The sequence below is a fragment of the Molothrus ater genome, chromosome 12, assembly GCF_012460135.2.
Source record: "Molothrus ater isolate BHLD 08-10-18 breed brown headed cowbird chromosome 12, BPBGC_Mater_1.1, whole genome shotgun sequence".
Classification (NCBI taxonomy): Eukaryota; Metazoa; Chordata; class Aves; order Passeriformes; family Icteridae; genus Molothrus; species Molothrus ater.
Window position 1 is genome coordinate 14189763 of NC_050489.2, and position 26924 is coordinate 14216686.

Genomic DNA, 26924 nt, shown 5'->3' on the forward strand with positions numbered 1-26924 from the left:
ATGCTCTTCTAGAGAAGTTGCCTGAGCGAGGCCTTTCCCAGAGACACCTTTCCCATGAGCACAAGGGAAAGAACTGAGGCCAAGGAGCTCCCGACCACCTTGCTGAGGCCCTGGGTGGGCTCACCCTCCTCATTCCAGCTCTGAGCTTCCATCACCTTCACAATCCCTCAGGAGTCACCACTCTAAGTCAGCTCTAAGGAAGGCAGTAGTCGAGCTTGAGAGCATTAAATTAAGTTTTGAAGGCTGCCTAGAGCACCATTTGGTCTCTCTGTGAAACAAGGCCCCAGCTGTTGCCCCAGGAGTGGTCCTTGGAGAACAAGCCCATACAGATGTGCCTGACAGCCCTGCAAGGAACACGTCAGTGCTCACAAGGAGGCTGTTGCTTTGCTGTGGTTCAGCTCAGGCTGCTTAGCTGTTCCAATCATCTCTTAAGTGCCCCAGTGAGTGCCTTGGAAACATGATTTCCCACAAGCCTGGGAAAAGGTGGGAGGTCCAACTTTGAGATTGCTCAGACGGGAGAGTCATAAACTGCAACCTCCAAAAATGACTTTGCATCAAGATTTAAGTGATTTCTAACACAAGGGCTGATTGGAGCTTGTAGTGCCACAAAGTGGCAGTGTCTCCTTGGGGCCATTCTGGCTGGTGGCTGCTCTTGGTGTCAAACCCAGGCAGCTGCACCAGCCCAGATGCTGTGCAAGAGGAGGGAACATTGTGCTGATGGTCTTCAGGGGCTCCTCAGGACACTTTCCTAAGACTGGCAGGTAAAAAGGGACAATGCAGAGTGCTCCAGAATCCGTATGCACCCTTCCAATTAAAAGGAAAAAAAAAGCAAAACCAGCAGTAAGCAGGGAAAAGGAACATCTTCCCCAAGCCAGAGCACATGGATAATGTAACTGTGACACAGACACCCTCCCACGGGCTGCAGCTCCTGCAAGAAAAGCAAGTAGCTGCTGAGCACAAGCACGTCCGTACGGGAGGGGGATGTTTTAAGTGCTGACACAGATTTGGCTGACAAACGCGGTGCTGGCACACTGTCTCCTTTGAAATAACAAATGCTGCCGCAAAACGTGCTCTGCAGTGCTGTGTCTGTCCCTGGGTGCTGTGAAAGTGGCTCCCAGGGAGTTCACCCATGAAGCTGAGAGATCTGAAAATCAAGACCCTTTGTGTGAAGTTCGGTCCTATGGAAATGGCAGTCCTGCAATTCCAGGTGACCTGGTGGTGTCCATAGGGCAGAGGTCTTTGGCAGTGCCAGCAGAGACCCATTCACAGCAAGGGGCTGGGCAATAGATTCTTAAGTTAATCTGTTTGAGGGTTTTTTTCCCACATGTTCTTACAGCCACATAAATAATGGGATTATTCCTTTCAATTCCAGGAGCAGAGTCATTTTGTCCTGGCCTGCAGCTCCCTGCCTCCCCTGACAGAAGTCTCTTTTCCTGCTCTGATCTCTACAGTCAAGGTGTAGCTTATCTTGGAAAGTGGAATTGTGCTGCTGGGAGGGGACAATGTTTTGGCAGGGCAAGGAGAACACCCAGGTAGGTGAGTGAATTAAATTAATGGCTTTGGCCACTGGGGCACTGGGCTGGGTTTTTTTCAGCAGTTATTGCAAGGGGAAAAGAAACCAAACCAAATTAAATGTGTGAGAGGGCTGGGCCACTTTACACCTCTCAGTTGCTCTTGTCTGCGGTTGCATGTGCCAGCTGGGACCTACATCCCTCATCTCTTGCTGATCAAGCTGAGAGTGTGATGCAATGCTTTGGGAAAAGCACTGTGTTTCCCTCCTGGAGCTTGTCCAGTCCCCCAAAGCATGTGGAAGAAGGCTAAGGGATGAGTGATGCAGCAGTGTCCCCTGGTTAGCCCTCCCTGAAAGCCCATCTGCAGATAAAACTGCATCCAGGAGTGGTCATGATGGGGGGGTGTCCCAGATGGGACCACAATGCACCACAATATGCTACATTCTGCCTGAGCCAGCCCCAAAAATCTCTGCTTCAGTGAGGAAGGAGGAAATCAAGGCTGCAGCCTCTTGGGATGTACTTAGAAACCCTGGGAAGCACCAATGGATGGGCCTTGCTTGGCATGGGAACTGTAGATTCCGTGCTCTGCTGGGGATGGCAGTGCCCCTGCTCTAGCATGGGTGACTGGCAGGACTGAGGGGATGTCCCTGTCTCTGCTGCTTTTGGGGGCATCTTTGCTGCTCTGAACTACTCCCAGGACCATACGGGCCACTAAGATGATTAAGGGATTGGAGCAGCTGTCATGAGAGCTGGAAAAATGAAGGCTTTGGAGGGGGGTTCTTGTCTGGTTGGGGGTAAAGAATCTCAGAATAGTAAGGTTGGAAGGAACCACTATGGGTCATCTGGTCCAACCTCTCTGCTCAAGGGGTCATCCTAGAGGGCATTGGACAGAATTGTGTCCAGATGGTTTTTTAATACCTCCAGTGAGGGAGACTCCACACCCTCTCTGGGGAACCTGTTCCTCTGTGTGGTCACCCAGTGAAGATGTGTTTCCTCATTTTCATGTGGAACTTCCCGTGCATTAGTTTCTGCCCATTGCCTCTTGTCCTGTTGCTGGGCATCACTGAGCAGAGCCTGATCCATCCTCTGGCACCCTCCCTACAGATACTCACAGACATTGATGAGGTCCCCTCTCAGTTGTAACTTCTCGAGGCTGAACAGTTCCAGCTCCCTCAGTCTTTCCTTGTGAGAGAGATGTTCCAATCCCTTAATCATCTTTGTATCCCTCTGTTGGATCTGCTCCAAGAACTCCATGTTTCTCTTGTGCTGAGGAGCCCAGAACTGGACACAGCATTCCAGATATGGCCTCAGATATGGAGGGGCAGGATCTTGCCCTGCTGCCAATGCTCTTCCTAATGCATCCCAGGATACCAGTGGCCTTCTTGGTTCCCAGGGCACACTGCTGGCTAAGGGACAGCTTCTTGTCCACCGAGACTCCCTGGTCCTTCTCTGCAGAGCTGCTTCCCAGCAGGTTGGCCCCCATCAGGTACTGGTGCATGGAGTTATTCTTGCCCAGGTGCACCATCATGGTGGAGGTTCAGGGATTTAAACCAGCAGAAGGTGATGGACAGCGTTTGAGAAGAGGAGGGCAAATGATACAAGCTTTAAAAAATCACCAGTGAAACCACAGAGACACGTAACAGAGAGAGGGGGAGCAGTTCTGGAGGCCCCCAGCCCCACAGTGACACCACGCAGGGTATAGGAGCAAGGGGCTCAGCTTCCCTACTTCATGATGCAGGCAGAAATATCCAGGATACCCCCTTTCTGCCCAGCCCAATCGGGAGGTGGCACAGGACCCAGCAGTCTGCCATGCACTTTGTAGCCTGATGCCACCTCCTACTTGGTGGGGCAGAAGGCTCTGTGTCACCAGCCACATGCTGCCAAGGCCACTGAACTCAGGAAATTTAATAAAAGCAGTGAGAACCAGTCATGTTGTGAGTGTCAGGGAGGTGGCTCCCACCATGCTGCTGCACCATGCTGTCACAGCCACCAAGAGGGCAAAGTTCCTGGGAGAGCCAGAGGAAGCAGTGCTTCCTTCCCAGCAAGCTTCTGAAAATCCAGCAGCTCGTTGGTGCTGAGGAGCTGCACAGGAGGGGCACAAAAACCTCCAAAAACCCTCCAGCCTCAGGGAATGTGGTGAGGGACAAGCAGGTAGGGGGGGCACAGAGAGCAGCCTCCCTCCCAGCCCAGTGGTGTGTCCCTCACACAGTGAGGTGGGGACAGCAGATATCCTGGGACAAGGCACAGCCAGTTAGGCAGAGCAGCTCACAGGGTGGTTTAGCATTCCCTGTCACACCCATCCGGTGTGGGAACATTTGGGAACATGGCCTGGCCACCACAGCTGCTGCAATCTGCTTCCAGTGCTGGACATGGGTCCTTACTGGTCCAAACTGGAAGTCAGGGCCTAGATAACCAACAGCAGCTGGAGATGGGGAACGTGTGGATTTACACACACACACACAGACACAGACACAGAGACACACAGGGCTGTTTCCCAGGGCAGCCCTGGTTTTGGTGGCCCCCATCCTGTGTGGCCACCTCCTACTACCTCGGGTGATGCATCCCATGCTCAGCAGCCAAATTTTGGCAACATTTGGCTGAGTTGCAGGGCCAGAAATCACAATTATTTCCCATGACATCCCCTGTCACCCTCCAGGCAGCTATGCTGACACTCAACTTGCCCTGCCCCAGGGCACTGGGACCAAAGAAACACCCTTACAGTGACACCGACACTCTTTAAAGGTTTTTATTTCTGCTTTAAAATCAAAATTAGTCATTCTCTGTAATTACATTATATATAGATTTATAGAGACAATATAGAAAAGAATTTTTTGCTTTTGTTTTTCTGCAAAAATCTGTAAATAAAAAATAAAATAAAACAAAACAAACAAACAAAAAAAAGGTGGCAGCTTCTGTCCATCCTGTCTGTCTATCCCTCTATCGTTCCTCCTGCCCCTGCCCTCCACAGCACTTTCCAACAGGCCAGGAAAGGCTCTGGGCTGAGGCCACATCTCACTACACTCCCTACAGCCACAAGCCAGGGAGGGACAGGAGCACGTGGAGCTGGAAAGAAGAAACGCCAGCAGAATATATTAATATCTTATATTTAATTTTATTTAAGTCCTGGGGACTCCAGGTGGCAGAGGGCAGCAGTCCCCATGGCCCTGGCAGCTCCTGGAAAGAAACAGCAAGGTTTCCAAAGTGCAGGTCCTTCCGGGACAGGGCGCGTGCCCTCGAGCAAGAGGAAGGCAAGAGGAGGCAGAGCAATCCTGTACCTCTCCCACCACCCCAGTCCAGGCAGCTGTAGTGGACGAGGGGGGCAGGAAGGGTGGACTCCCTGGGTACTTTAAATAGCGATCAGAGGGAGGGATGTGCAGCGAGCCCCCTGCCCAGTGGTGTGGAGGTGGCACCCATGGGGCCGGTGGCCAGGGACAGGGAAGCTGTGCTCCGTAAGGCAGAGTGCGGCCATGGCGAGCTGCCGGCGGGCGGGGTAATACTGTGGTGTGCTGCCGGGAGCGGAGCTGCCGGGTCCCCAGTCCGTGCAAGCCCGGGTGGCCCAGCAGTGCCTTTGCCCTCAGGGCTGGCAGGCGGGTGTGCGTGGGTCTCAGAAAGCTGTACTGGCCATGCTGGCTGGTGCAAAGATCCGCGGGAGGCTATCCAGGGTCTCCTCCAGTCGCCGGTGAGCTGATTTACCGTCTTCCCCTGCAAGTACATGCCACGGTCAGTGATACAAACTGCAGAAGTTCTGTCCCCTGCTAATCCTCGGCCACCTACCCTGGCCTTTCCAGGGAAACATGCCTAATACCTGGTAGAGCTGAGCCTGCGTGCTATGGCCACAGCATGGAAACCTCTCTTGTTCTCTATAGCACACCCCTGAGCAGGTCCCAGCTGGGATCTGGATCAAAAAGTCCCCAGAGCTCCCGATTCAGAAGTTGCAAATCCCGTTCTCAGCTGCCCACGTGGGACACGGTTAACCTGTGTTTCAGCTGCAGGACTGTTGGCTTGTGGAGAGCCTCACTTGGGGCCAAGGTACCAGTGCTCAGGGCTGTGCCAGCTCTGGTGGCTCCAACAGCTGTGCACATCTGCATGCACTGGCATGGGAGTCATAAGGGCTCCCCAAGAACCCCCAGGCACACATAGGGATGCACACATCCATGCTACAGGCTCACTCTGAGCTCTGCCTGCAAATCTGCCCGCAGCGGCCATCCCCAGCAAGAGATGGTGACATGGACAATCTGCTGGGACATAGGACACAAGGCATCTACATGTGTCAGGGTGCCAGTGGGATGTGCACTATCAACAACCAAGACACACAGACTCCAAAATGTGACACAGCTGACAGGCTCTAAGACAGAGACATTCGTGAGCAAAGCAGCCGGAGCAGGGACAAGGGATACAAGGACAGCTCACGTGTCCCAACCTGTGCAGCAGCTGCCACGATCTGGAGGCCTAGAAACACACTCAGATGGTTCTCTCAGGGCCATCTAGCAAATGATAAATAACAACCAGGCTTAGCGCTGTGGCTACAGGATGCCTGGCCTTCACTGCCAGCTTGTTCTTGCCTGGCAGAGCTCGGGGCATAATGAACCAGAGTGCATGGGGTAGCCATGGAGCCCCATCTCCCTGTGGGCACTGCTGGCACCAGGAGATGCCACTTGGGATGCTGTGGGTGGGGAGCAAGCAGAGAAGCATCAGGACACTCACCGCACAGCATCAGGCTCTGCTTGGCTGCCTCCCGCACAGGCTCTTTGTCGGTTTGGCACAGGTAAACCAGCTGCTCAATGCTCTCCTTGGCCTGCAGGAGAAGGGACAAGGAAATGAGTTTTGGCTGTCAAGGCTGGAGCAGGAACACAGCCAGATGGGGAAGGTAGCAGAGGGCGCTGCAGCCCCATGGTGCAGAAAAGGCCCTCATCCTCTTTCTTTTCCTCCTCATTGTGTTTCCTCTTCCCCTGGAACATCCAGCTCTGCTGCCTCCTCCCCACATCCCTCACCTTCAAACAGCCCAGCGCCGCACACCCTGCCACACGTGTCTGCACCTCCTCATCCTCCAGCTGCTCCAGGAAACACACGAGGGCCTGGGGGAGATGGGGGAGTCAGTGCCACCATCTGTAGCAGAGCAGGGGCAGCACCCTGGGGGCTGTGGCACCAGCCCACGTCATCCCTGGCTTGCCCAGCACGTACCCGTTGGCGGAAGCGGGGGTTTTCTGCCAGGCTGCGGAGCTGGGCTGACACGGCGCTCACCACCTTGCTGTTGCCCTCCACGAGGAGCAGGCTCAGAGCCTTCAGTCCCTCCTTCTTCAGGCGGCCCTCGGGCATGCGCTTCAGGGCACGCAGCACCACGTCCTGGTCGTCCGAGTTGAGGTTCTGTGCCAGCAGTGCTGCAGGAAGCCATCCAAGGTGTGGGGAGTCACACAGCACTACCCCCACACCCTGCCACCCATCCCCAGGCACCTTGGATCCATGCTGGCAGAGTGGGCCCCACACAAGGTGCCAATGCATGGAATTGCTCCCCAAGACACTGGGGGACCTACAGCAAGGATATCAAAAGGCATCATGGTCCTGGGCTGCACTCTAGATCAGACTGACTTGCCCACCCCAAGGATGGCTGAGCCTCTTGGTGTTGCCCCAGAATGGTCATGGCACTGCTGCAGGGTGATCAATCACTATGGTGATACTCTAGCACGCCATCCCAGGACTTAAGGAGAGCAGGAGGACACCCACCTTCCTCTGCCAGCTCCATCATGTAGGTGTCAAGCACCAGGGCACCGAGTGACTCAAAGTGGCTCCAGTACTGGAAGATGGTGATCTGCTCACTCTGAGCACTGCCGGGCCGCCGGGGCAGCCGCCGATTCAGCACATCCTCCACCAGTTTCACACACACTGTGGGAAAGAATCAGGATCACAATGTGCAGCAGCCATGGTCACTCCTCTGTGGAGCTCCTGGCACCCATATCCTCCCACTCATGGTCACTGAGCGAGGCTGGCAACTCCCTGAACACCGCTGGGCACCCACTCACCAGTATCAGCCAAACCAGAGTGCTGCTCACTGATGGCAGCTGCATACTGGGCACTGAGCACCTGCAGGAACCGCTCCACAGGGCAGGTGTAGATGTTGGGCACTTCCACACAGAGGTCCCAAAGGGGCAGCACGCCCTCCTTCCGTGCTGAGAACTGCACCACTGTGGGGACAGGCACTGTCAGACCTCCCCAAGGCCATGGCAACAGGCAGGTGACTCCTGCACTCTGTCTGGCATGGTCCATCGCTGCCCAGCCATGCCCACAAGAGGACACAGGCTTCACACAGCCTCCAGGATGGCAGAGAGGGTCCCCTCAGCTGTGTTTCTTTACCATCAGCAGCCGAGGTGGCTGTTCCTGCGCGCTCCTCTGTCAGCTGGCACACGATCTCCAGCACCTGGGACTCCCGCAGCAGCCTGTCCAGGGCATACATCTCCTGGCACCGCAGGGGACCGAAGGTGCCCAGCTTCTGCAAGGCACAGCCAAACCAGGGACTTCAGGGACAGAGCTCACTGCCCACATCACAGACTCCAGGCTGCAGCAAGACCCCGTTCAAGGGGATACATACAGCCACAGCCCACCACAGGGTGTCCCCTGCTGCCATATCCCACCCTGGTCCTCACCAGCAGCAGACGGTTGCAGTTGTTGAGGTGAAGCACCAGAGCCTTATCCAGGAACTCATTGCCAGTGCTCATGGGGTCAGTGCTGGCCTCAGAACCACTGCACATTCCGGTGTCATCTGCCCCCATCTCGCCAGCGCTGGGGGCTCTGGTGCTGCGCAGGGGTCTGCCAGCCCTCCTGCAAGCCAGGGAGAGATCAAGGCAGTGGATCAGCACAGGACACCTGGACCTGGCCCTTCCCCACCCACAGGGCAGAGGACAAGTCCCAAGGGCACAAGGACTGCTTCCAGCCCACCCCTTATGGAAAGCTACAGGGTGACATTATGCTACCAGAAGGACCAGGTACTGCTGGTTCTTGACCTAGACCTTCCCTAAGCTGTGATGAACAGATCTAAATATGGTTGGGCTCCCTTGAACATCCCCCATTCCAACTTCCCCAATGCCATCTCCTGCCCTGTGCCCCATGCCATGAGCCCCACTCATGCACCTCTCATCTTGGAGAGGCTCCTCCTCAGAGCCTTCTGAGTCCTCCATGTCCGAGGTGTTGAGGAAGCTGAAGCTCTCCAGTGCATGCTCCACTGTCAGGCTGATGCTGGAGGCCCGGCTGAGGAAGATGCCTTGCTTTTGCTGTGGAGGAAGGCATGGTGGAGTTGGATCCTGGCTCACCAGCCAAGACAGCCCTGCCACCCGCATTACCGGGCTATGCCATCATGGATGGCCCCATCCCCATCACCCAGGGGAACTGCCAGCAGGGTTGGCCCCATCCCTATCAGCCCTGGGCACTGCCAGCAGGGATGGTATTGTCTCCATTGCCTCTGAGCACTCCCACCATGGCTGGCCCTGTCCCCATCATCTCCAGGCACTGCCAGCCAGGATGACCCTGCCACCCTCACCCCGTGACACCCCTGGGAGCCCCTCACCAGCAGCATCTCCTCCAGACGTTTGAGCTCCCGTTCGAGGGGCTGCAGCTCTGGGAACTGTCCCCGATAGTCATCCAGAGCTGAGCCCAGGAGGCCAATTGCCTCCTCCAGACCTGAATCCACCATCTTCCCCCGTGGCACCTCAGGGATGCTGGTGGGCAGTGGTGGGGTTGGGATGGGCCTCTCTTCTGCCGAGGTTTGTGCCAGTGCTGTGGGGATCCCAGTGCCATAGTCACTCTGTGCTGGCGCCTGGCTCTGCACTGGCTCTGCGCTGCCAGCCTCCTCCTCGCAGGAGGTGGCCCATGCCACGGAGGGACGAGGCTTGGCCTCAGTGGCCCTGTCCTGCCCTGCCACAGCAGCTGCCACTGCAGCACCAGGCAGAGGGTGTGCATCTTGCTTGCCCATCCCTGCATCCTCCGTGCTGGGCGCAGGCTCCCAAGGGCTCTCCACAGTCTTGACCTCCATTGTGGCATCCACACTGGCCTCGCTGATGTGGCTCAGAGTCCGGGAGTAGGGCACATGCCCGTTGGCCACTGTGTCCTTCTTACGGCTGCTCGACTCCTCTGGCTGGCTCCCAGCAGAGGGGACGCTGCTGCCACTGGCCCCAAGCACGGCATCAGCCTCCTCTGGTTGCTGGGAGAAGGAGATCTCGATGGCAGGGGCGGAGGCCTGCACCTCAGGCTGCACGATGGGCTTGTGTGTGGCATGGCGGGCACTGCTGGACAGCTGGGGACTGGAGGAGTCATCTGAGGACTCCGAGGAGATGGACCAGGCTGTGCCGTTCTCCAGCTCCTCTTGGCGCCGCAGCATATTCTGGAGAGGGGGAGAATGGTGTCAGCTGAGACCCTGCTCCTGCTGCCCCATCTCCTCCAGCTGTCTGTGCATCAAGCAGGGGCAGGATCAATCTGAGCTGGAGGGCACTGAGGCTGCCATGGCTCTGCTGACACAGCAGGATGGTCAGCAAACACCTGGCAGCTTCCAGCTCTGGATCCCACCCAGTGCCAGCAGGCAATCCAGCTCCCCATGAACAGCCTCATATGTCCTGGAGCCTTGGGGCGCCGGCATTCCCTCAGCACAGTGGGATGCAGCATGTGGAGCCAAGGACACCAACCACCATGGCTGCAAGGACAGCAACAGCTCCAGCACCAGCTGGTGGGGACAGCACTGGCCACCACCAATTTTGTGGTTCACCATCACTGAACTGATGCCAAGCTAATTCCACGTTAGTCACACCAGCACCATGACAGCATCACACCAGTGCCACACCAGCACTGTCACACCATTACCATTTCACCAGCACCATCACCAGTACCACACCAATGCCACCAGCACGGGGACACGGAGAAGCTGTCTACTCACTAGAGCCCAACTCTTGCACAGGGGTGAACCCAGGCTCCCCTAGCTTGGGAACCAGCTCTGCAGGACCAGCCAGACCCAGCCTGGCAGAATCAGGCCTTTGGGCATCAGCGAGGGATAGTGAGTAGGAGACAAGGACCTGGCTACAGCTACAGCAGGATGGCCACAGCGCTGGGCTAAGCTACTGGCCTGCTCCAGCCCCGCACTTACGCGGCCCTGCTGCGGCCATCTCCCGAGCTCGGCCGAGGAGACATCGCCGCAGGAGCAGCTCTGAGACAGCTTCTCGAAGAGTGTCTCCCGAAAGATGTCCAGCAAGGACCAACCACGCTTGTCAGCTGCCCGCTCTGGGCTCTTGGGCAGAGAGAAGAGGAGCTGTGAACGTGGGAGGGAAGAGCAGGTGCCGGTACTGGGGAGTCCTGGTGGGATGGCTGGAGAGGAAGGAGCTGCCTACCCATCCCTGAGCTGTGCCACCCTCTCAGACGTTGCCTAGGCACATCCCTGTGTGGACCCCTCCACTGGCCATGTCTCCTGAGCAGCCCTGCCTGGTGCACACTTACATAGAATGCCTGTTCCCGCAGGGACGGCGTGTCAGGCGGACTCTGGTTGTAGGTGGAGAACCTCTTGTTCACTGTGGAAGCCTTGTTGACAGTGCTGGCTGCCGAGGGCTGGTCGTCCTTGTCGAAGGGGCTGGGGAGGACAGCAGGAAGGTGAGGGGTATGTCCCAAGACACCAGGACCCCCTCCAAACCAGATCTGGTTTTCTATAATTACAGCTCGGTTTTGGGATGGGAGACAGACTGGGGTGGGTCATCTCTTGCTGGGCATCCCCTGCACTGCCATCTGCCACCAGCAATGCCTGCTGAGGTACTCACTTCCAGGTCACCTCCAGGCTGAGTTTGAGGGTGCCCAGGTCGTTGATATCCACAGCCACTACTTGGGGCAGAGCTGCAAAGAGGTCCTTGGTCTCACAGGACACATTGCCCACCACAACATGGTTGGCCAGGCTCTTTAGCTCTGTCACCTGGAGAAGGAGGAGAGGAAGGAGAGGAGGAAGTGAAACCATAGGCCAGTGAGGGTGATGTTTAGGTGAGGTGCTGGAAGTAAGCCCTGGGAAGTGGTGGAATCACCATCCCCGAAAATGTTAAAAAAACATGTGGATGTGGCACTTGAGGACACAGTTTAATGGTGGGATTGTGTTAACTAGGTTAACAGTTGACTTGATGATCACAGAGGTCTTTTCTGACCTAAATGACTCTATGATGCAGGGGATAGCTGGCCCACCCCATCCCTGTCCTTTTATGCACTATACCTTGATGGAGAGGAACTCAGTGACGAGGGGCAAGAAAACCATTTCCTCGCTGTCCCACACCTGCTTGCTGTTCACCTCGATGCGCCCTCGCAGCTTCCACCGCTGCCGTCCATACTTCATGAAGATCTGGGGATGCAGAGGTATGGGTATGGGGGAGACATGACCCCAGAGTGATGGGTGCTCTCTGTATGTCCCTAGGCATGGCCATGGACTCATGCCACCCACCACCACCACTCTGCAACACACCCTCCACGCCAGCACCCACCTACACCCCTCAGACACCCCAAGGACACCAGGGCAGAGGAAGAGCAGAACCCAACCCATATGGTCCCACCAACCTCATACTGGTCACCAGCACAAAGCCGGGCAAAGCCTGCCAATCCTGCAAGAGAAGGCAGAGGGGCGTCAGCAGGCAGCAGGCAGGCAGGCAGGTAGCGGGACAGGGATGGAGCAGGACAGGGTACCTTTCATCCGGATGTGGAACTCGCCCAGCTGGCTCTCCAGCTCATTCTCCAACAGACACATATTCTGGGAACAGACAGGCGGATGGACAGGACCTATGAGCAGCCAGCCATGGGCTCAGCACCCTGCCAGCCCAGCCAGCCAGCTGCCTCACCTCTGTGTACTCCTTGTAGCCCTTGCTGGCCTCAGCCAGGCTCTCGCGTGCCTCCCGGCTGCCCGGCGAGCCGGTGCTGTAAGCCTTGACCATGTTGTGGGCTCCATCACGGAGCCGCCGCTGGATGCAGTAAGCCTCATACAGCTCATCTATCTGCAAGGACAGGCCCGAGCTGCAGTGACAGGCACAGGGCTGGGGACAGCACAGCCACCCCAGTACTGCCCCAGGTCTCACCTTGCTGGCATGAAACTCCAGGCGACGCAGGAAGCGCTCGATTGACTTCACTTGCTGGAAAAGCAGAGGAGATGGTGTGAGCGGCAGCACAGGCCCTCCGTGGAGGAGCCACAGGTCACAATGTGGCCTCTGCAAGCCCTGCACTGAGGCTGGGGTCCTGCCTGGGAGCTGCAGGGTGGCAGCCAGCGGGAAGCACCCATGCTACAGCCTCCTCCAGACTCTCGTGCACCAGAAGGTCCTCCAGGAGCCAAGCCAGGCTCCAGGCTGCTTTTTTTCCCAGCCTGGGAGTTAACCCATGCCCTGCACTCACTAACAACAGCTTCTGTTTGCCTGAAAGGGGTTACAAGATCATCTCTGCTTCATCCCCTGCCCACCTGGGCCACCCTGCCTGCAGAGCCCCAGACCCTCTCCTTCCCAGGGGACAAGGCAGCAGGGCAGTGCTAGCAGAGCGGGGCTGGCAGTAGCACATCCCAGGCACAAGGAAGGGGAATACAAGGGGAATGAGACACTGATCCCGCTTACCTTATCCAGATCGTAGAGAAAGCCCTGGAGGAAAGATGAGAGGGATAAGATGTAGCACAAAGCCAGCTCTGCCCACCCAAAGAAGACCCAGCACGTGGCACCCACCACCCATAGCACGGCAGTGGGACATGCAGCACCCAGCCAGGGCTGGAGAGTGCATGACAGAGGGATGGGAGCCCCAACACCAGAGCCTGAGCTGGCCCCTACAACCCCACAGAAACAGGCTCAGCCCCAGGCACAGATGGACCATGAGCTGTCCCAGCTGTGCCCACAACCTCAGCTGTTTACCCAAAGCACCACTCCCCATAAGGCTCTTCCCAAGCAGCACTTACCAGGCGTGAATTCCTCTTGGACTCACGGATCTGCGTGCTGAGCTTCTCCAGTTCCAGCTGGTGCACCTCCAGGTAGGCTCTGGGGGCAACCACACCATGGGGGTCAGGTTGGGATGCTGTGTCCAGGGCTCCTGCTCCCCACAGCCCACACCAGCCCAGCACATGTGTCAGCACATCCCCACTCTCTGTTCCAGCACACAGGTGTGGGAACCCATATATGCCTCTACATGGGATGTGGGACCCCACACAATCTGGGACATCAAGGCAAAGTGCCCAAGAGACCTGGCATGTCCCTGCCTGGTAGAAGCAGAGAGCTGCCAACCCCAAGCCATATCACAGGCTGTCCCCATGCCCCTCAGGAGCTCTCAGCCTCCACCCACCCAGCACTTACGTCAGGCCCTTCTTGAGAGCTTCGTACACCTCGTCCAGGCGGTTGGGCTGAGGCACCTTGGGTGGTGGGGATTTGTGGGACATTGAGAACATCCTACTGACCCTGGAGCCAGTCTTGCGGGAGACAGTGGGGGTGAAAGGTGAGAGATTCCTGGGGAGAGAGGCTGGGATCAGCACACAGCACCAGGGTCCTTCTGGGTGCTCCAGCCAGCCAGGCACCTGTCTCTAGAAAAGGGTGATGTCTGGCATGAAGTGTCACTGGGCCAGGTCCACCAGGTCCCTGGTGCCAGCTGGGGAGAGACAAGGCAAAGGAAGATGGCACCACCTGAAATGAAACTGAATTCCTGGAGGGTCCGTGAGGACATCTCCAGCCCTGGCTGCCCTCTAAAGGGGGCATGCTTGGCTCCATCCCAGCACCCGGATTGCCAGGGGCATAGAGGGTGAAATATGCCACCCTGTGCTTCCAGGGTCAGGCAAGGGTCCCAATCCATCATGGGAGCATCCTGGGGACCAGCAGCCCTGTCACCTCATCACCCAGCACACCCACATGGGGCAGGGACATGCTCACTGATGCTGTGCCTCTCCAGATGTCACCAAACCTGCTGGATGGAGCTGCCTCCCCCAGCCGACCCGCAGGATGCCGACCCAGCGCTGGGACCTGAACACCACCCTTCCTGCCTTGTGCAATGGAGTCACTCCCCAACCCAGCAACGCCTCACTCAGACCTTCCCTTCCTCCTTCCCAAGCATCGTCATGCCACCAGTGCCCAGGAGACACCGTGGGCTCCTCATTTCCCAGCCTGTACCTCCCATCCTGTGCTGCTCTTCACAGAAGTGACCAAAAGACTTCCCCGAATCATGGGTGGGGAAATTAATGTCTTGGCCTCTTCCCAAGAGACGGGTAAGCACCTAATTTCCACCATTCCTTCTCCTTCCCATCCTCCAAGGTCCCTGGAGGCATCTCCCAGCAGCATCTCCCTGGCAACCACTTGGTTGCAGGCATTTAAAAGTCCTCACTCTTCTCTGTCTCTAGGGGCCCCCTCTGGTACCCACAAATCACCAGCGATGTGCTGGTGACCTGGAAAGTGTCACTTGGCCCAGCGGCTGGACAGGACTTGGGGACAGAGTTGAGCAGAGCGGGAGGTCAGAGCACAGGGAGGCTCTGCCTGCTACCCAAGAACTACCTGCAACACGGTAGCCAGGAGCTAGGGATGGTGCAGAGAGGGTTGGTGGGGAAGTGCAGCACATGGGGATGCTCAGCAGAGAGGAGGAGGAAGGGTATGAAGGGACCATAACATCACCAGTGGATGGAGAGGAAGGAGCAGGGAACAGTTGCTCCTCACACTGCAGCTGGCGGGCAGCTGGTAGAACCTTTCAAACGATAGGTTTGAGGTGACCCTGAGGAAACCCTGATTCACACCAGCGCTCAACCCTGAAACTGGCTGCCGCAGGATGTCAAGGCCATCAAGACACTTCAAAGCCACCCCAGCTCTACCTCACCCATTAAACATTATGAGGTGGTCACAGGGAAGGTCTTAGGAGCTGGTTGAAGAATGAGGTGAGCTACATCTGCCCTCTCTCTCATGCTCTTGTGGCAGCAGCCACAGGGCTGCAGGGTCCTCACCCCAGCCGGAGCACAGCATGGCAGAAGATTGGGATGATGGGCTCTGTCTCCTACATGGCCTCAGTGTTCCCCGCAGCCCTCTGTGCCAGAGTCCCTGGCTACCAAAAAGATCCCTGAGGGAGATGATGGGACAGCTGGATGGAAAAGAGCCTCAGGATGCACAGCAGGTCCCACACAGAGCCCCAGCCTGTCCCCATTCCCCGTGGCAGGCAGCATGAGCAGCCATCTAGTACCTGAAGGGCCGGTCGGCCGATGAGTTCACTCCGGCGAAGGACTGGCTCCTATTGATCTTGGTGACGAGGACTCGGCGCTGCGGGCGCACAGACAGTGACATCGTTGAGTGTGACCTGGAGGGCCGCCCTGGGGACAATGACACATCAGGGTCACCAGCAGCAGGGTGAGGACACACATGCAGGCAGGACTGCCACCAGCACTGAGAATAGCACCCACGGACCATTGGTTGGGAGACTTCCCCCTCTCTCAGTCCAAGAACCCTCCTGGTGGCACTGGGACACAGATCCCATGCTGTCCCCAGAGATATTGCCCTGGGTGAAGTGGGGCTCTGGGCACTGAGAGCTCTCAGTGGGCACACCCAGACACACACGTCCCAGGTTGGCCCTGTGGGAGTTACAGAAAGGGGCTGATGCCTGGTGCCTACCATGGCCCTTCCCAGATACATCCATGGCAAACTACACAGTGCCCAAGCCCAGACACCTCCTCCTGAACCCCACGTTGTCACCCAGGCCACCCTGCTGCAGGGGCAGGAAAGACACAGGGCTGGACTCAGCTGCCCATCCCTTCGCTGACTCCTCACTTGCTTCTGCTCACTCCAGCAGCCAGGAGGGAAACCCAAGGACAACAAAGCACTTTGAAAAGTTCCCAGCTTTGCCAGGAGCTCTGTGTGGGGGAAGAAAAGGCCAAGCCATTCCCTGCCAGACCCTGGAAAGTCTGTGCAGGCCACACGTGTCCAGCCCCAAGGCTGCTGCACCCTGTCCTCTGTTCCTGGCAGCAACAGCGTCAGGAACCTTGAAACCACTGCCATGAGCTGCCTGTCCCCACCACAGCCGGTGCAATTTATGCCAGCCAGGGAGAGAGCACTTTTCTGAGTTTCAGGGCCTGCACCTGGCTGCCAGTCTGCATCACAGGAACCATCCCTGTAGCCCTGGTCAGGGCTGGGCCTTGGGGAGAGGAGCCCAAAGGACAAAGCAAGAGTAGGGGAGAACAGGGCTCCTGGCCCTGCCACGCCCAGCACTGCCAGCTGTGCACAGGAAGGAGCCCTGCCCACAGGGCAGCCGCTGAGGAGCAGGATGCAGGATGCTCCACTTCATTCTGGCCACCACTGATGGCAGGTCAATCCCCCTGCTCCAGCCAGCCCTGAGCAGAGCTGTGGCAGCTGCTGGGGATGAGCCCACACGGTGCTCAGCATTCACACACCACCAGGGACAGCCAGGCAGGACCCCAGGGATGCCAGCCAGCTTCCCTGGCTGACAGACTGAGCCAGAGCCACCTCCCTCCATCCTAAGGAGCTCACTTTGCCTTTCCAGAGCCACATCCCTCCAACCTAAGGAGCTCACTTTGCCTTTCCAGAGCCACATCCCTCCAACCTAAGGAGCTCACTTTGCCTTTCCTCCTGTCTCCAGCATGGCCGACTGAACAGCGCAGGGACGCAGGCACTGCTGGGGCTTCCACCCCCACCCCATCCCATCCCCATCCCATCCCCACTCCTTCCCCACAGCCAGGAGCCCAGCTCAGCCTGGTCCCACACGGCTCACACCCACTCACTGTGTCCCTCACCACCCCGCACGCCAGGCTGGGGCCAGGGATTTGCAGCACCCAGGATGTGCTGGAGCCATTTGCAGTCAAAGCTAACCACCACCACCACTCACCTCTATCCCAGTGGAGCCAGGAGGCAGCAGGTCCATCTGGTTCCCCCTTGGGACGCGTGTCCCAGCCCACACCACGGAGCCACTCGGCAGGTCCCACGGACACAGCGTTATCTGGGTGCCAGTCCCTCCATTTTCCAGGACAACACTGTCCCAATTAAGCTCATTACCAAGAGCTGTAATCCCTGGCAGCCCGGCTGACCTGCAGGCCTGGGCAGATTACCCTCTGCAGGGCTCTTTAATCTGCTCCCCACTGAGCGAGGAGGGCCTGTGGCACCCGTGCTACAGTGGCTCAGCCACCCACCACCCACAGGACAAGGCTCTCATGTGTGGGGCAGGTCACAGTTAAAGGTGAGGACAGCCCTGCCAACCCATCTTTCTCCAGCCCACATTGCCACTTTGGAGCACAGAGGGCCCTCTAAGGAGGGTTTCCCAGGCAGGAGCCCACACTGGGAAAGGATGCTGAGGTTGTCAGAGAGAAAGATGCTGAGAGCATCAAGAGAAGGAGGATGCAGGAGGGGGAGAAGGATGCTGGGTGTGCTGGAGGGGACTGTTGCCCCAGCACAACTCAGAGCAATCTGCAGCCACCTCCACAGGCACCTTGGAGGCTCCAGCAGACACTTGTGCCGTGCTGGGTCCTGCTCCAAAGCACTGGAGGCTCCCTCGCTGGCACAGGGAGCAGTGGCTGCTGACAGGACCACATTCCTGCACTCCAGCCCTGGACCCGGCTCTCCCCCAAACATCCACCACGATGCACCATGGCACCCTGCATCCCCAGATCTGGCACCCTGCAACCAAGATCCTGTGCCAGGACACCAAGCCCCCTCGGGGACAGGGGACACCATACCCCTGCTCTGCAGGAGTGATGCTCCAGGAGCCCCAAGGATGCTCCAGGAGCCCCAAGGATGCTCCAGCCCAGCACCGGCAGCCAGCTGAAGGGCAGCACTCCCTGCATGAGGCAAGGCAGGAACGATGTGGGGTCTCTGTTCCTGGCACTCTCGGGCTTGGATCACAGAGGAGGAAAAATCCCCAGCATAGTGCATTCCTGACATTACCGAGATAAGAGGTACCTGGTACCAGCAGCACAGCCAGCCCCCACAGGGAGCAGAGCCTGGGGCATGCTTGGAAGGGACCACGGGCACCGTATCTCGCCCAGGATGGTGAGCCCCGTGCCAGGCTTACCATGAGGCTGGCACCATCACAGCACCGGCACACTCATGTCCCTGCCATGGGCTAAAGCCTCAAGCACATCCTTTGTCTCTCCTGAGCAGAAAAGTTCCTGCCCCAAAGGTTCAGTTCCAGCAAGCCCCACCGCCCCCTGCCCTTAGTTAGGGCTCAGTGCTAACAAACCTGCCTCCCGACCAAGCTTTTCACCTTTTCCGTGCCACAGACTGCCTCCAGATCTCCCAGCACAGGAAATGAAATCCTGGGACTGTGTCCCTCTGTCCGTCCTTGGCCAGCACTGCCCGTGGGCAGCGGCCAGAAGGGCAGCGAGCAGCTGAACAAGCAGCACAGCACGGGCTGCTGGAGCCCACCCCGGGGCTCTCCAGCCCGGCTGCCGGCTCCTCTCTCGACGCCCGGTGCTCTGGAGATGATTGGGATCCCAAGAATGCTGGTCTGAGCAGCGGAGGGGGCAGTCCGACCGGCTGGGTTGGTCCCAGCTGGTTTCTGTTTCCGACACTCAGACACCAGCCTCAGGTCGCTCCGGCGGGTTTATCAACACTGCCCTGGTCGGAGACGCCCCAAACTGGCTCCCACTGAGTCCCCAGCCCTGCAGCCCTGGGAACTGGGGGTGCTCTGACCAGCACTTCCAGGGATGTCACTCACTAAAGGCCACCAATGCCCAGGGTGGCCCACCCAGCAGCCTCCAGCACCCCTCACCTCGGGGAAGGCACTCAAGGGGGTGGGCTGTGGTCCCTGCACTAATGGCACTGCGGCGATCCCCGGGGCACAGCAGGGCGCATTGTCCCTCAGTGGGGGAGGCCACGATGGCCCCAGGACCATCAGCCTGCCCGTGGTGTCCGGGGCAAGTGGGGGGTCCTGCCACACCTCACCCCAGCACCTCTGGGTGAAAGCTGGGCGCGCGGCGGGGGTGACCTCGGGAGCCTGTGAACGCAGCCCGCTGGCTCGGCTCCCCCGGGAGCAGCCGCTGCGTCCGTGTTTGCACAGCTGCGGCCCCGCTGCCCCGACCCAGGCACGTACCCCGGCCCCCGCCGGCCCCTTCCGGCCCCGGGCCGGCCCTTGGCCGGCTCCCAGCGTGGGCTGGAGCAGCTCTTCCCTCCCATCACGCCTCATCCCCCCTCAGCGCAGAGGATGGGAGCATCCGGGGACCGAAGCCATCACGCCTTGGTCACAAGGAGCCTGAGAGCCGCCTCTTCCCTGACCTCTCCACGCTCTGCCTCTCCTCCAGGAAGGCAGGACACCCCCGGTTCCTTCTCGTGCTGGGCAAGGAGAGGGATTGGGGGCTTTTGGGAGTCAGATGAGTCAGTGAATGGCATCTGGGCTCCCGTGACTCACCCGGAGAGAAAGTCTCAGCCATAAGGTCACAACCCCCCACGGGAACAGGGAATGGCGGTTTGGTTGTTTGGGTGCTGGCTGCTCTCGGCAGTTTGGGGTGGATGGGTGCTGGGTGCTCTCAGCCCCATGGCAGTAGGGACATGGCGCTGATATCCGCCCCTGTGGCCAGGGGAGGCTGCTGGCTCCTTGGGCCAAGTGGGAGGGCAGCAGGAAAGGGAAGGAGCTGCGAATGGGAAGAATTGGAGGAAGTGCTTATTTACCCCGCAGAGTATCCCTGAGGAAGGGCAGGGCACGGCACAGGCGGACACTAACAGCCAGTTCCTCGGGGGGGCTCACAGCCCCCGACCCTGCCACTCATCCCACAGGCTCCCTGTCTCCAGCCAGGAGGAGATGCAAACCCAAACTGTAACATAGGGAAGCAGCCACCTTCTGAGGCAGGGGGTTTCCCAGGGGCTGGCAAAGCTCAAGCCCAGTGTGTTCTCTAGGATGGCTCCTGGGAACCAGCCCAGGACTACAGTGGTCCTGGTGAAGTGGGTCCCCCACCACTGAAGGCACAAACCAAGCACCCAGTCAGGGTCCCCACGGACACCACATATCTCTGTACCCTGTGAGACGGGGCTTCATCCTGGCCATGGGCACCAGACTCTGCTCCTGAGTGGGCTGTGATCCCTCTCAGAAGTGCTGGGAACCTCTGGAGGGATCCTCCTGGGACTAGCATAACCTTGTGGAGGTCCCACATGCCACCTTCCCCCTGACATCCTTATCTCCAGAGTGCTCTGCTGGGTACCGGTAGCTGCCCCCACAAATCCTGCCCAGACAACTTGGTCCAAGTGCACTAAAGCAACCCCAAGGCCCTCTGTTCTGCCCAGGTCCCCTGGGGCCACCGTGCCAGGGACGCTTGACATGAAGATGGGCTCTGTTTGTCGTCAATAGACATGGGGGCATGAGCGGGGAAAAAACAGTTTGCTGAGGAACTGTGCTGCCATGGCATCAGGTGCTGCTCTGGCATCAGGGGTGCATCACCCCAGAGCAGCTGGCAGCTGTGGCCCCTCTCCTGCCTTGAGACACAGTGGATCTCAGTGTAGGCAAGAGCAGATCAGGCACCCAGGGGGTTCTATCCTGCACAGAGACCCTATCCTGCCACCCCGTCAGCACAACGTGCCGTGACAACCACAACCCTTGCAGGTGGCGGGTGCATATGTCCTTGGCGTCCCTGTCAGGGAGAGCTTTCCCCTCAAGAAAACTCCTCACCCCAAAAAACCCCGCCTGAGCCCAGCCACATCACCCCGGGAGCCTCGAACTGCTGGGGGTCCCCAAATTATCGCCGTTCGCTGGGGAGCCCTGGCGCTGCCGGTGCTCGGTACCTTTCGGTTTGCCATTCATGGCGTGCTGCGGCAGCACATCCCCCTCGGGCTGGGCTCAGCGTCCCGGGTGGCTGTTGTTCTCTCATGCCGTCTGTCCGCCCGAGTGCGGGGGCCGTGGCCGGAGGGCCCCCCCGGGCAGCAGTCTCCTCCCCCGCTTCCCCTGCCCGCGGGCTGACATCACTGCCCAGCGCCGCAGCCCCGGCGTGACTCAAGGGGACGGAGGATGGGAGGACACGGGGAGGATGCCTGACCCCCCTGGAGGGAAGGGGCCCCACCAGCACCGGCTACACCCGGAGCACAGCACACTTCGGTCCCTATGCTTCCCTCCCCACCGCCCCCCTAGGGAAACTGAGGCACGGGTGGAAAGGAGGGGAAAGCACTGCAACCCCCCCCTGCTCCAGCCCCTCTCTGATCGCTTCCCTTAGAGACCCCCGCTCCCGCCGGCACCCAGAGCCAGCACACGCCAGGGGCACACACCGCCCTGCCCAACGCCGGCCCTGAGCCGCACAGACCCGAGGCTGGGCGGGGATGCACAGCCCCTCGCCCCCGTCCCTGCCGGCTCCACTGCGGGCAGGCACAAAGCCGTGGGCAGCTGATGCTCACACCACTGCCGCTTGCTTCTGCATTGCTTGGGTTTAAATATAAGTATATATAAATAAAATAAATATATATAGTTATATTTATGTATATATAAAACCACCGTGGCTTTGCTGTAGGCTTCCCACAGCATGCAATCCCGTGGTATGCCTGTGGGCATCCTCCAAGACCCAGGAGCCACTCGGAAAAGGGTTTCCTTGCTCAAAAGTCCCTACTTTGTATCCTGAGTGTCCAAAGCTTTGGAGGAGCTCACTTCAGCCAGGTGAAGCCCTCACAGGGCTCTCCAAAGACGCTGGGGTGCAATTGCCATGTGGGAATGTCTGTCCTGCTTTCCATGGGGGTCCAGCTCCCACAGCACAGTCTGGCAGACCCACCTGCTCTCCATGCCAATGCCAGCAGCCAGCAGCACCTCTTAGGCCCACAGCTCCCTGTTTAGTGCCTCTACAACCAGGAGACTCTGTGGCACAGATGTCACCATGCTTCAGCACTGGTCCTGGGAATACCCAAGACTGCAGCCCCCCTCCAGGTCGGACAAAGGCTGGAGCAGCCAGCTCTGTCCAGGCTGGGATCAGCTGCCCCTCTCCACGTCACTGGAGCAGGAAGAAACACCTCCCTCCCAGGCTCCTTTCCTGTTTGCTGCTGATTTTAGAGCAAGGTCAGGACAGGTTCAGGAGGAAAAGCACTGAGACAGAGTCTTGGGGGTCCTTGCAGATATGAGGTCCTCCCACAAAGTTAACCCCTCTCCCAGAGAGTGAGCCTGTTGTGGGATTGCTTCCCCAGCCCAGAGCAGGTCCCGTCCCTGCAGGTCCCATAGGGGACAAGAAGCATTAGGGGCTCCCACGTATGGTGGCAGGGCTGCCCCACTGTGGACACCCACATGTGGCTCTGGAGAAAGCCACAGTCAGGCCTGCAGAGCTGAGGTTGCAGCAGTGTCACCAGAGAGTGCTGTGATCCAAGCCACCCTAAGGTCCCAGTGCCCAGGTGGGTGCACAGCATCAGCCACATTGGGAGAACAGCTGGAGCTGGTGAGGCTGGGCTGGCTCTGAGAAGCATCCAAAGAAAAACCATCCCAGGTGCCCACCAGCCTGCAGCCTCCATGCCAGTGCCAGTGCCACGGGGAGCCAGCAGCCCATCACACTGCAAAGCCCATCTCCACCCCAGCCTTCCAGAACCTGTACAAAGACCACGTCTCCTACCTCTCCCGGACACGATGCATCCCCCCAGCTCTCCCCACCAAAGGACAGAGTCCCATCCTGGCGGCTGCCGTGGGCAGTGGCCACCAGCGGCTTTTCACCCCGTGCTGATTCCCCCAGGGAATGGCATCACTGCCGGCACCGCCCCGGCCCCGGCCATCCTTGTGCAGAGCCTGCCCCGGCTGGCAGCGTGTGGAGCCCGCGGCCGGCACACGGCCAGACAGCGCGCCCGCAGCGCCGGCCATGCCAGCTTGTTTGTTCTCATTAAAGGTTAATGAGAAAGCCACGCTGAAGCTGCCCCAGCTGCGGGAGGGGCTTTCCCCTGGTGTCACACAGAGCGAGGGACTTCCAGGCTTCCCTCGCAGAGGGGTGACAGGCAGGCTGTGCTGCTTGTGGGGACTCTGCCTCTCCGTAGCCTGCAGCCCCAGGGGGATCTGTGTGGCAGCTGACACATGGGTGAGGTGCCTGGCATGGCACCATCCCAGGCATCACCCCAGGGGAGACCACCAGGAGCAGGTAGGAGACAGGGGCAGGCATTCCAAAAGTGGCAGAGGGTACTGGAGAAGGGCATATGCCATCAGCCATGCCCTCTGAGCACCTCACAGCACCCTGCAAGGCACTTGGCAGGGCCTGACAGCTCAGGACATCTTGCCAAGGGAGGGCAGAGGAAGGGCACAAGCCACGCCAGCAGTGCCAGGGTGGTAATTGAGTTAAATGAGTCCCTGTTCCGGGCTGGGCTGGGAATAGGGAGTGGGTGCAAGGAAGGGGACATCTCCATGTGACTCTTCAACTCAGGAGGTTTCCCTGCATATTCACCACTCTGGCTCAGCTCAATCTACCGGGCTGGCTGCCTCAATCCCTCCTCTGCAGCAGGGATGTTGTGGGTGTAATGCCCCAGGTGCTCCCTTTTTGGCAGTGTCCCTTTATGCCTTCCTTGTACCAGGCCTGGGGAGCTGCCCTGGGCATCCCCACCCCAACCACAACAGCTGAACACGCAAACACTCCCTGGGCAGCCATGCTTGGACACACACATACAGCCACGGCCAGTTTGTCCACAGGCAGAAAAATCCAGCAGGTTATTCCCACTTCCCTGCCCTGTATGGGATAGAAGACCAGCTTCCCATAGATCCCACATCCTGCCAATAGAGTTCTAGGGAAATTCTCCAGCCCACCAAGCCCCTGGAGAAGCCACCAGCCCCAATTCAATGCTGCCTTAGTGGCACCAGCACCAAAGGCCAAGGTGATGAAGAAGCTATTTCAGGCTGTTTTGGACAAGTACTCCACAGACATCCTTGAGTGGCTGGGAATGTCACCACAGCTGGAAACCTGACAGGAAAGGGCATAGACCAGCCTCAGTCAGTGTTAAAAGTCATGGCTGGCCCAAAAGGTTTGTGGAGATGGAATCAGCCTGGTGAGGGGCCAAAATAGCTCTTGGCCATGGGGGAGTCCTTGGGAGAAGGCAGGAGATGACAATTTTGGCAAGAAGACACACAGTCACAGCTTGAAGGAGAAGCACAGTAAGTGACCAAGTGACCTGTCCTGGGCTGGGACAGCTGGTCCTAGAGCTGCAGGTGGTCACCCCCACCACAGTGCTACAGCTGACTTCTCGGACTTTACTTTCTGCTAAAACTGGCAAAGCCAACTCCAAAAAATCCTGGGAGCCCAACACAGAGTTTTCTCCACAAGCAGATGCCCTGAGGGCTGGAGAAGGACCAGCCTCATGCCAAGCCAGTCTCTACCCCCAGCCAGGCTGGCCCTAATGCTGTGGCAGCATCCTTTCCTGGAGGGGCTGGGCACGGGGCGGTGGCAGACTCGAGCCCTCCCCCCTCGCTTCCTCGCACAGTCCCCACACGGCAGCAGAAATAGAAGCGATATAAATGGCAGCCCTATAAATAACCCCAAAGCACGCGGCGGGGAGCTCGTCCCAGCCCAGCACTGGCCTCAGCCCACGCAAAGCCAGGGCTTGGGCTGCCTTCACTGTGCCCAGGGGATCTCGAATGCCAGCTGCTCCCTGCCCGCCATGGGTTTCCCAGGGTCCTGTCCTTTAGGTCAGTGTCATCGCAGGAGCCTCAGCCACGGGCACGCTCTGGATCCCAGCCTGATGGCATTCCTGGGGACACCCTACACCCATCCAGCTCCTCCTGTCCAATGCCCATCGCAGGCATCCTGCTGCAACCCAGCCAGCAGAGTCCTGGGCAAAGCAGCAGCTCTGACCAGGAGCCTCAGCAAGGCTTGGGAAGAGATATCCCTGTCCTCACCACTGCAGATCAACAGTTATTCCCTGGTTGCACCCCAACACCTCTCAGCTGCTCCCCTCGACATCCCCCATCCCTGCCATGTCCATTGCTGCCCCCATTTCCATGCTCAACCCCATCATGACATGTCCTCCATGGGGACTCAGCCACCACCATGCCAGGGATACCAACACGCCACCACAGCTCCTCTCCACCCAGGGGACTGTGGCAAGGCACCGGGGACCTCACGAGCCGAGAGGAGGCAACGCCAATGGTGACAAGCCAGTGACAAGCCCTGCACTGCTGGATTTTGCGCGGCAGCATCACAGCCTCCCGTCCCAGCCCTGCCCGGGGGACGCAGTGAGGCCACCAGCTAGGAGACGGGAGATATGGGGTTTATAGAATGCCCAGGACTTCCCGGTGCCCTCGGGAGTCTCCTCTGGGAATGCGGCAAGGGCAAAACCCGCTGAGGCTGTTTGCATGCTACGGGATGGCCGGAGGTGCGGCAGGGGAAGGGTTAATGGTGCGAGGCCTTCCCGAACACTTCTTGGCAGGCTGGGAAGGGCTGGGAGACAGGAGGATCGGGCCAGCAACAAAGCGAGATCTGTCTCATTAATTCCCCCGAGCATTCCTCCCCCGTGGCCCCGGAGGGGAGGAGGAGGCAGCACCCAGCTGACACGGTGCACCCAGGTCCCCGGGGAGCCCGGCGGGTCCCGCCCGGCGCGGGGCTGCCGTGGGGGGCGATGGCTGCAGCCTCTCCCGCGGGATCCAGGGCTCTGGAGCTCGGGCACGGCCCTATATGGGCACGGGCAGCTTCTCCTTCGCCCGCCGTACCCCTGCCCGTACCCCTGCCTGGAGTCCCGAGGGATTCGGGGCAGGGCACGGTTCGTGCCACCAGCGTCATTCCCAACCCGGGAGCGAAAGAGTGGCTGGAGAAGCTGCTCTGTCCCAGACAGGGTCTGGGGGGCACCGGGTGATATTGGGGCTGCTCGCCCTGACACCCCACTGTCAGGCGGCTCCTTCTCCGGGCGGCTCCGGCCACGGTCCCGGCCGGAGCGCGGAGGATCGCTCCGGTCCGCAGTGGGGCGGAGGAGCGGAGCCCGTGTCCGTGTCCGTGTCCGTGTCCCCGTCCCTGCCCTCCCGCCGAGCCCGGGCACCCGAGCGCGGCGTGGGGCGCCCAGCGGGGCTGGCGGCAGAGGGGACACGGGCGGGCGGGCGGTGGCTTGCGGCGACGTGGCCCCCCAAGGGTGTAGCCCTGCTGAGGCCACCAACCCCGCTCCCCCCGACCCTCCCGTGCCCGCGGGGTGCGGAGGTGCGGGTGGCACTCACATGTCCCAGGAGAGGCGGGGGGCGAGGCGCGGGGCGAAAGCGGGCCTGGCTCGGTGCATCCCCTTTGTTCCACTCCCATGGACGGGAGCAAGCGGGGAGTTCGTGCAGGCTCTTGGCAGCGCCCACCCCGGCTCTCTCCATGGAAACGCGGGAGCCATGTGATTTCGGCAGGAAACCACGGCCCAGCCAGCGCCAATGGCAGCTGCATGGACGAGAGCACCTCCCTCCCCGAGGCGACCGACACCGCTGCCGACACCGCCATCGCCACCACCGCCACCACCGCCACCACCGCCACCGCCACCACCGCCACCGCCGCCACCGCCACCGCCGCCACGGCCCGCGGAGGTTCCACACCCGCCG

The 26924-nt window shown here is 59.3% G+C and overlaps 1 protein-coding gene across 4 annotated transcripts; it reads right to left on the reverse strand.

Moving 5' to 3' along the window:
- Window positions 1-4243: 4243 nt before the first annotated feature.
- Window positions 4244-26826, reverse strand: RIPOR1 (RHO family interacting cell polarization regulator 1). Of its 4 annotated transcripts, XM_036390639.2 has the most exons (23): window positions 26565-26826; window positions 15681-15807; window positions 13826-13975; window positions 13435-13513; window positions 13103-13126; window positions 12581-12634; window positions 12347-12499; window positions 12195-12258; window positions 12069-12112; window positions 11731-11856; window positions 11294-11442; window positions 10980-11109; window positions 9067-9879; window positions 8634-8773; window positions 8150-8324; window positions 7860-7995; window positions 7529-7690; window positions 7233-7391; window positions 6693-6889; window positions 6503-6586; window positions 6216-6306; window positions 5932-5995; window positions 5104-5213 (listed from the first exon to the last, which is right to left on the reverse strand). In XM_036390639.2, exons 1-22 carry the CDS (start codon window positions 26824-26826, stop codon window positions 5973-5975), a joined length of 3342 nt encoding a protein of 1113 aa, XP_036246532.2. In that variant the 3' UTR covers window positions 5104-5213; window positions 5932-5972. The 4 variants fall into 4 exon arrangements, with proteins under 4 accessions (XP_036246530.2, XP_036246533.1, XP_036246531.1 ...); XM_036390637.2 differs by lacking the exon at window positions 5932-5995 and having other exon boundaries at window positions 4244-5213; XM_036390640.2 differs by lacking the exons at window positions 5932-5995; window positions 26565-26826 and adding an exon at window positions 23005-23036 and having other exon boundaries at window positions 4244-5213.
- Between the last annotated feature and the right edge of the window lie 98 nt (window positions 26827-26924).